Source organism: Colletotrichum phormii (genome assembly GCF_030913505.1).
Source record: "Colletotrichum phormii strain CBS 102054 chromosome Unknown BDP81scaffold_17, whole genome shotgun sequence".
Classification (NCBI taxonomy): domain Eukaryota; kingdom Fungi; phylum Ascomycota; class Sordariomycetes; order Glomerellales; family Glomerellaceae; genus Colletotrichum; species Colletotrichum phormii.
Genome location: NW_026851459.1, coordinates 213,679 through 222,126, shown reverse-complemented (window position 1 = coordinate 222,126; position 8,448 = coordinate 213,679). Strand labels below are relative to the sequence as shown.

Genomic DNA, 8,448 nt, shown 5'->3' with positions numbered 1-8,448 from the left:
GTTTCGAACACAACGTGGCTGCTGCAGTAAGGCTGGCGATATAGGTCAGCATCCGAGGCAGGCTATGATCGGTCTGTCATGCTGTCTTGGCCCAAACGAGAATCCTACGTGCAAACGTGAGGGTGTCATCCACGGCTAGAAGCGCCCCTCTTGCAACCGGATCTTGAAGCTCTTTGAAATCAATTGGTTCATCCTCACCATTGCAACAAGAACGACTACAATCTAGCACCAGAGCTGCGCAACAAATCCATCGGGCCTGTAGGAAATGATGATACGCGATTTGGCGACAGGCTTACAATAATCGCGATCAAGGGCGTGTGCCGTCTTCCAAGCGGGTAACTGGCCTATCGGATCTTCTCAGATGAGAATCTTCTTGTCTACTCAATCAAAGGGGCTCGGTCCGAGTAAAAGTCTTCCCTCAACAAGGCTCAGCCAGGCGCGGGATGACAGTCTCTTGACTTTGTGGTCTTGACTTTGTATGAAAGACGATACCACTTGAGGCACGCAGCTTGCTGTTCACCTCAAAAGTAGCAAATGCGCTCTGGGAAGAACACCACCATCAACCGAGCTAAAGCCACCATAACAGCGCCCCGCACGCGTAATTCGAGTAAGAACGATTATTCATACTCCAAGGTATCCTCACGCATTGGCAAAGTCAGAGGTATAGCCAACGTCTCAACGGAGCCCACGATTCCAAATTCTACGACTACCGGGCTGCTCTCCTTGAATCCCGGTTCCGCCGCACGAGGATGACGACGTGTCTGGAACGCTGTCTTGAAGCCCAATGGTCCGGATCTTCGACCAAGGCCGGTCTACTAGTGTACATCGCGTCAATGAACATGACTGCTTTTGTCTAGAAGTCCAGCATGTGAATAAGTTACGTACCCCGGGTGAGGCTACGTTGGCAACCAACCCTCAAGAGTAACACTACATTCACTCTTGTTCAGGTACAGAGTCATATTGTAATCACTCTAGACTTACAATGCAGCCGTAAAACGAATAGAGTACCAATCTGGATATAAGTAGATCTCAAGTTAAAAAACTACCATAGGTACGATACACTGGTATTTCCAATCTCAACTTGAAATAAACAAAAGAGAGAGAATTCGGACAAGAATTCAAAAGAAAATGAGTAGAATCGCTCTTGTTGCAAAGGTATGTAAAATGTAACAGAAAAAGAAAAGGCCCCCATCGTACTCGCGTACGTAACGTTGTTGTACTGTCAAGGCAAAAGAACTTCAACTCCCGGCACACAGGGTAGCAAGAAATTTCATCGACGAGCCTGCGCGACCAACAAGACGGAACCAAACTCCAGGCACCACGCAAAAGAATCCAACACCCGCCTGCCGACCCAAAGAAACCACGCCACAACGCTGAGGACAGCGACCACGGACCGAGCAGCGAAACCACCCGCGACAACCAACGGCGATGATGTTGCTGTTGTTGCCGTAGACCGAGGCACCGTACGCGTCACCACAACCTCACCCTCACCCTCCTCCTCCGGCGTCCCGCGTCAAAACTTCTTGATCCGCTTCTTGGCAACATCAATCTTGCCCCCAACCCGATCAGCATCCTCATTCAACCGGTCCAGCATTTTGGTCTGCTCCGTCACCTCCCCGTTGATCTGCAGCCCAATCTCCTTTTGCCGCCGCACAATCGCCGCCAGGGTATTCACCTGCTCGTCCTGCTCGCTCATCATCTGCCGCTGCAGCTGCACGACCCCATTGTTATCCTGCTCCCGCGTCCGCTCCGTCTCCGGCAGCGGGGCGCCTAGGACCCGTCCGCCCGTCCTCGCCCCACCGCCGCTTCTGCCGAGTAGTGCCGCTTTATCGCCCGCCGAGGCCCACCCTTCCCGTCCGCCCGGTCCGCCGCCGCCGTTCCTGCTGTTTCCTTGCGCCATGCTGTTGCTGAGCTTGTCTAGCCCTTCCCTTTCGACGCGAGCGGAGGAGAGCAGGTCCCTTCTGCGTCGTAATTCCCCGTCTCCGAGTCGTCCGCCCTCTTGCATGGCCCTCAGTCCGTCCGTGAGGGTGCTCACCAGCGTACCAGCCTTGACCAGCGCCTTCTTGGCAGCGGCCCCGGCCTCGGCGGCAGCAGAGGTGTTATTGCTATCCACGGCGCCATCCCGCCTCGCAAGCTGATTCCTCGCATCGTGGAGACAGCTCTTCATCTCGCGGTGCAGATCAAGCCATGTCGTCGGGTCCGCCGCACCGGCGCGACCGCTGGTGACGAGGCCGTGGGCGCTGGCGGCCGAGTTCCCCGTGCTGCCTACGCCCGTGCTGGGGAGGTTGAGAAAGGTGCGCCAGGCCGAGGTGTCGCGCCAGCGGCGGTCGGGAGACTCTGCGATGGCGCGGAGGTAGGCTTCGAGGCCTTTGCGGCGCTGTTCTGTGAGGTCTGGGGAGGAGACTGTGGATTTGAACCAGGATTTGGAGGGGAGGGGGTTGGGGGGCGCGGCGCCGACGAGGGAGGTGAGGGTTTGGTGGAGGGTTGCAAAGTCGGAGTAGCGCTTTTGGACGACGAAGGATTTGAGGGGGAGGCGGAGGGTGATGTTGTAGAGGGTGTAGGGTTTCGATTCGCCGGTCGAGAGGATGGTTGAGGGGATGGAGATTTCGGCGGGAGGCGCCATTGTTGGAAGGTTGCTGTTGGTTGATCGAGGCTTGGAAATGTGTAGAGAGGAGAGTTTTCTTTCCTCTTGGGTATTGGCGATGAGCGGGGGATGGGATTGTTTGTCGGGTTTGGACGAGGCGGGAGGAAGGCTCGGATGAGCTGGGTAGTGTGTGTCGGAGCTCTCCTCGTCGATGGCGGATTGAAGAGATGGGAGGGAGTCGATGCTGGGTTCTTTGGTGTTTTGCTTGCTCTTCCCGAGGTCGTCTCTTGGAGCAGTTGGCGAGATGGCGTTGAGGAAATGGAATGGCTAGCGAAATAACAAAAAGCAGTCGTCGTACTGGTCAAGTAATACTTCGTGTTTGGTGGTCGGAATGATGGCCTTGGTCAGTTGTTTGCGTCAGGTCCAAAAAAAGGTTTCGGGGGAATGTCTGAGGTTCTTGTCTCTCTTTTCGTTCGTCCGTCTGGAGGGAAAGAGACGGGAGTGTGCGAGAGAGAGCGGTCACCTCAGGTTTCCAGAGTCAATGCAACGAAGGTACCTTGCCGTGCAGGTCCGCTTGTGCAGTACCTCAGCGCCCCATGGACCTGGGCTGCTCCTTCGAGGTCCCCTGTCACCTCCAGCTTCCCTAACACGGCCGCCTGCCTGGGCTCAGGTAGCACTTTTGGGCACTGGGGATGGCGATGACCGTCGCTGGTCGTGTGCCGCTAACTGCTTGAAAGTTGACGCCTGTGGCGCATTGCGTGGAACCACTAAATTGGGGCGGCGGCAGGAATGACCGCATTTCTGGGACATGCTCAGCTGGGCACCGTGGCACCTCGCGTTCTCAGGCCCCTGCCCGGTCTTTCAGGCCAGGAACTGGGCGATGCTGACAACCCAAGTCGAGGCCGATCCAATTCACCATACGGTCGATCAATATCCCCAACCAATACGGATACTATTGTAGTGATTTGCATGGCAATATAATGTATAGAGGGAAATGTCTCTCGGTAGTCGATCAATGCACACTTGGAGAGATCCGACCTTGATAGTAAACACAACCCAAGGTGCAGTTTAAACTTGGTGCAACATATCGTTCATGTAGAATCAGGACCACGCCCACCAAAATAAACAGGACGGCCAGAGTGGAATGCAGTTTTGGACGCGTGGCTCAAGCTCTCATACTCTCCTCGTCTCACTCGCAAAAACTGACTCGAAGTTCCCAGACAAAATGTTTGGATTCTATCATGACTGCTCGTGTGGGACGGGACTGCCGCAAGCTCTGACCGACTTCTGTCTCGACAGTCCGAGGGCCGCTCAGCCTCATCGCCAGTATACTGATTATTACGTGCCGCAGGGTATTTGTACTAGCGCCAAACCCATGTGCTTTTACCACTCGACTCCCCCTAACGCAACCTCCCATCCAACAATACAACCTCTCCCATCTGTGTCATCGTCGCCCTGCCTCAAAGCCTCCCGATTTAAAAGGTCTCCTGGTCGTCGACAGCCTCGCCCTCGGCCGGGATCTCGAATCCCTCCTCCGTCGAGTACAGAATGGTCTGGATCTGCTTGACGAGGCCGTCCTCCTGCTTCTCAAGCTCGGGGTCCTCCTCCACGGCCTGCTGCACCAGGAGCTCGATATCACGGAGCTTGCTGAAGTAGAAGTCACGCTCGCGCTCGAGGCCGACAACCGTCTCCTTGAGAGTGGCGTTCTCTTGCTGCAGGGCAGCTGAGCCGGGGCCTGCCGCCTTGGGAACGCGCGCACCGCCGAGGGGTGTGGTGCCACCCCGTCTGGCAGCAGCGGCACCGGTACCGGACGCGGTACGGGGGGCGGCGCCACCGCCAGAGGGCACGGGGGCGCCCTTTCGCCGGGAGACTGCGTCGTACTCTTGGTCGGGGAAGTTCAGGTCCCAGAACTTCTTGGTCCATTGCAGGAACTCGAGGTTGTCCTGCATCTTGCACTTGACCAACGCTTCGACGGGGATGGGCTTGTCGACTTGGTGCTTGTGGAAGCAGTCTGTTCAGGTAGGATCTCGTCAGCCATGACTGTACGTTCCGTATTTGTCTTCCCCGTACAGATGGGAAGGAGTTGGATATCGAGATGGAACGGCGAAGGATGGCGCAAACTTACTCTGCAGCACCTTGAAATTCTGAATGTACGCATATTCGCTGTTGACATTGAACTTGACTCGGGACATGGGGATATCCATGAAGATGCTGTCAAACACCTGGCAGAGAGCTGCACTGCAGATTGAGACCAAACATCAGCAACCACCATCATCAAAATCATCATGGGTCCCACAATAAACACATGGCGGGGGAGGGGTATCCGATCAGCAACGTACCCGGTACCGCATTGCTCGACCTTTGTGATGTTGAGGGAGAGAAGCTGGTTCAGCCACTGGATGAGTTCTTGTCTAGAAAGTCCATGCCGTATTAGCGAGGAGTTGCGACGCGCAAACGTCTGAGATGCTACCGCGCGAAGCACCACGATGGAAGGGGATGGAAGCTTGCCCACCTGGATTCGCCCATTTTGTATGTGTGTGTTTGCCTCTGCGGCTGGAACTGTGTTGACAATCGGGAAACGCGCTCGGGATGTGGAAAGGAAATTCGTTAACGACGCTCAAGAGAAGCAGAGACGCGGTTGATGGTGGTGTTGGTGGTGGTTGAGAGGTCGAGAAGGAGGACGTGTGGAAAGTAGTAAGGTGCCGAGATTGGTTAGGACCAAAATTGGCAAGTTGTAGAGCAACAGGGCAGAAATTAAATCTCGTTGCTTTGTCGGCGCCCGGCGTGAAGGCTGCCAAAATTGTTGCCAATAAAATGGTCGCCCAATCAACCATGGTGGGGTATCGGGAGTTGCCCCTGCCCCTAAAAGCTGATGACAAACATCGTCACGTGCGTCTGGTCAGTCGTGTCAGTACGTATCTTTTTGTTCCTTCCGTCTGATGAGCTAAAGGTCCAAGCGCCCCCACTCAGTCCCAATTGGCAGTAGTGTCCCGTCTGACCGCCTGTGACAGGGGGGTGGTCTCTGAAGACGGCAGAAAAAGTTTAGCTCCACCGTCCGTCCAGAAAAATTTCTGGCTCTGGGAACACTGCGCGAGTGTGAAGACAGGCGTGTGCGTGTGTGTGAGCTTTACAATACCCCGCGGTCCCGACAATTGTCTCTCTCAACAACCATTCCACCACTCAACATGGCGCCTTCTCACAAGCGCAAGCAGATCGACGACGACTTCGTCCACACCATCTCCGACAATGACGAGGAAATTGTCGAGGAGGAGACCGTGGCACCGCCGCCCAAGAAGAAGGTGAAGGCTACGAAGAAGTCGAAAAAGGCCGCCGCCAGAGAGGAGTCGCCGGAACAAGAAGTTGCCGAGGGTATCTGGGGCCAAAAGGACGAAGACGATGGTGCCATGCACTCGGACTTTGAGTTTGCGCAAGACAACGCCATCGAATTCGGCGATGCGGAACTCGAGGGCTGGGGCTTCGAAGGCGCAAAGAAGTCCATGAACAGCAATGCATCTCTAGGCGTTGACCTGGAAGAAATCATTCGCAGAAGACGGGCAAAGAAGGGCGGCGAGGAGAAGTCGAAGGAAGATAAAGAGGAGGCTGCGGCGGACGCCGAGGTGGACAACGACATGGACGTGGATATCGACCTTGACGACGACGAAGACGGAGTCCTAGCCGACGATGCCTTTGGCATGGGTGTGGACCCTGGTGCCGAGGACTCTGAAGCCGAAAACGACGAGGGATCCGACGCAGAAGATGCAGAGGACGCCGAAGATGATGACGACGCAGCAGCATCCGACAACGATTCCGTTGCGACACCCGTGGATCACCCCGACGACCGTGGTTCAGACGATGAAGAGGAGGAAGATGCAGAGGAACAAGCGAAGCGTGACGCTTTCTTCGCCCCCGAGGAGCCTGCAAAGCCCGGCAAGAAGGATACGGCATCATCATTTCAGGCCATGTCCCTTTCGCGTCCTCTCCTGAGAGGTCTCGCCGCTGTTGGCTTCTCCAAGCCCACGCCCATTCAAGCCAAGACTGTGCCCATTGCCTTGATGGGCAAGGATGTTGTCGGTGGTGCAGTCACTGGTTCAGGAAAGACGGCCGCCTTTGTGGTCCCCATTCTTGAACGTCTCCTGTACAGGCCCAAGAAGGTTCCTACTAGCCGTGTCGTCATCCTCACCCCTACTCGTGAATTGGCTATCCAGTGCCACGCTGTCGCCACCAAGCTTGCCGCGTTCACCGATATCAAGTTCACTCTTGCCGTTGGTGGTCTGAGTCTCAAGGCTCAGGAAGTCGAGCTGAGACTGAGGCCAGACGTCATCATCGCCACACCCGGTCGTTTTATCGACCACATGAGGAACTCTGCCAGCTTCAATGTCGACACCGTGGAGATTCTCGTTCTCGACGAAGCTGATCGTATGCTCGAGGATGGTTTCGCCGACGAGTTGAACGAGATTCTGACGACCTTGCCCAAGTCAAGACAGACGATGCTGTTCTCCGCGACCATGACATCTTCCGTCGACAGGCTGGTGCGCGTGGGAATGAACAAGCCCGCCAGAATCATGGTGGACTCGCAAAAGAACAAGACCGTCACCACCTTGGTGCAGGAGTTTGTCCGCTTGCGGCCCGGTCGTGAGGAGAAGCGCATGGGCTACCTCGTGCATATCTGCAAGACGATGCACACGGAGCGTGTCATCATTTTCTTCCGCCAAAAGAAGGATGCTCACCGAGCGAGAATCATCTTTGGACTGTTTGGCTTGTCTTGCGCAGAGCTTCACGGTAGCATGAACCAGGCTCAGGTGAGTTCTAATGAGTCCTTGAGTTGAAAATAACTGCTAACCAAATTTGCAGAGAATTGCCAGTGTTGAAAACTTCCGTGATGGCAAGGTCAACTACCTCTTGGCGACGGATCTTGCGTCTCGTGGTCTCGATATCAAGGGCGTCGACACAGTCATCAACTACGAAGCACCCCAAAACATTGAGATTTACGTGCACAGAGTCGGTCGTACCGCCCGTGCCGGCCGCACCGGTGTGGCCATCACGCTGGCGGCGGAGCCGGACCGCAAGGTCGTCAAGGCGGCGGTCAAGGCCGGCAAGGCCAACGGCGCCAAGATCCTGAGTCGCATCATCGAGCCGACAGAGGCGGACAAGTGGCAGGACCAGGTAGACGAGATGGAGGACGAGATTGACGAGATCATGGTGGAGGAGAAGCAGGAGAAGCAGTTCCAGCAGGCCGAGATGCAGCTCAAAAAGGGCGAGAATATCATGCAACACGAGGCCGAGATCAAGGCGCGGCCGAAGCGGACGTGGTTCGAGACGGAGGAGGACAAGAAGAAGGCCAAGATTGCGGGGCGGGAGGAGCTCAATGGGCCCAAGAATGGCAAGAAGCCGAAGCTGAGCAACAAGGACAAGAAGAAGCTCGACGCCAAGGAGATGAGGAGCGGGGATAAGGTGTGGAAGAAGGGCAGGGCGGAGCGCGACGGGCAGGGTGCGATGTTGAACCTGAAGAAGCAGCCTAAGAAGAAGAATGTGCCGGCCAAGGGGAGGACCAGGGCGAAGCTGGCGCGCCAGAAGCGGTGATTTTGAAAAAAGAATGTTGCCCCGGTGTCCAAAAGTCTAGACTACAATACCATGTTACAATACCAGTTCATTTCTTGACAGATTGTTCATGTTAAGGTGTTGATGGGTTATGAATGGGAGTGAACTCTGATCTCGCATACTTATTGATATCTTTACCTAGCCTACTTGCATACCCTAGATACCTATCCGTAAGTACCTATCTTGCGGATATGTACTCCGTAGAGCTGCCATCTATGTCTGTGCTTTCTGTTGGGGGCCAAGCGACGTTGCAACTGTCCCATGTC

The 8,448-nt window shown here is 55.4% G+C and overlaps 3 protein-coding genes across 3 annotated transcripts; 1 reads left to right on the top strand and 2 right to left on the bottom strand.

Annotated features, from left to right (window-relative positions):
* Nucleotides 1-1,513: 1,513 nt before the first annotated feature.
* Nucleotides 1,514-2,623, bottom strand: BDP81DRAFT_463275 (PX domain-containing protein; the record flags this gene model as incomplete). The annotated part of the gene is made up of 1 exon (XM_060593997.1): nucleotides 1,514-2,623. The coding sequence occupies one exon, from the start codon at nucleotides 2,621-2,623 to the stop codon at nucleotides 1,514-1,516; it is 1,110 nt and encodes a 369-aa protein (XP_060442149.1).
* A 1,174-nt stretch (nucleotides 2,624-3,797) lies between these two features.
* On the bottom strand, nucleotides 3,798-5,386 carry BDP81DRAFT_433976 (EB1-like domain-containing protein). The gene is made up of 4 exons (XM_060590918.1): nucleotides 5,097-5,386; nucleotides 4,924-4,995; nucleotides 4,710-4,822; nucleotides 3,798-4,595 (listed from the first exon to the last, which is right to left on the bottom strand). The coding sequence occupies exons 1-4, from the start codon at nucleotides 5,108-5,110 to the stop codon at nucleotides 4,060-4,062; spliced, it is 735 nt and encodes a 244-aa protein (XP_060442148.1). The 5' UTR covers nucleotides 5,111-5,386; the 3' UTR covers nucleotides 3,798-4,059.
* A 269-nt stretch (nucleotides 5,387-5,655) lies between these two features.
* Nucleotides 5,656-8,230, top strand: BDP81DRAFT_379747 (P-loop containing nucleoside triphosphate hydrolase protein). Its single transcript, XM_060586825.1, has 2 exons — nucleotides 5,656-7,383; nucleotides 7,436-8,230. Exons 1-2 carry the CDS (start codon nucleotides 5,770-5,772, stop codon nucleotides 8,162-8,164), a joined length of 2,343 nt encoding a protein of 780 aa, XP_060442147.1. The 5' UTR covers nucleotides 5,656-5,769; the 3' UTR covers nucleotides 8,165-8,230.
* The last annotated feature ends 218 nt before the right edge of the window (nucleotides 8,231-8,448 follow it).

Excerpts from the sequence above, each read along its gene's own strand:
- BDP81DRAFT_433976 (XM_060590918.1), bottom strand. Across the intron at positions 4,823-4,923 it reads GTCGAGCAATGCGGTACCGG|TGCAGCTCTCTGCCAGGTGT; the intron begins GTACGTTGCTGA and ends CTCAATCTGCAG. Across the intron at positions 4,596-4,709 it reads GAATTTCAAGGTGCTGCAGA|ACTGCTTCCACAAGCACCAA; the intron begins GTAAGTTTGCGC and ends CTACCTGAACAG.
- BDP81DRAFT_379747 (XM_060586825.1), top strand. The coding sequence starts at position 5,770 with ATGGCGCCTTCTCACAAGCGCAAGCAGATCGACGACGACTTCGTCCAC. Across the intron at positions 7,384-7,435 it reads GTAGCATGAACCAGGCTCAG|AGAATTGCCAGTGTTGAAAA; the intron begins GTGAGTTCTAAT and ends CCAAATTTGCAG.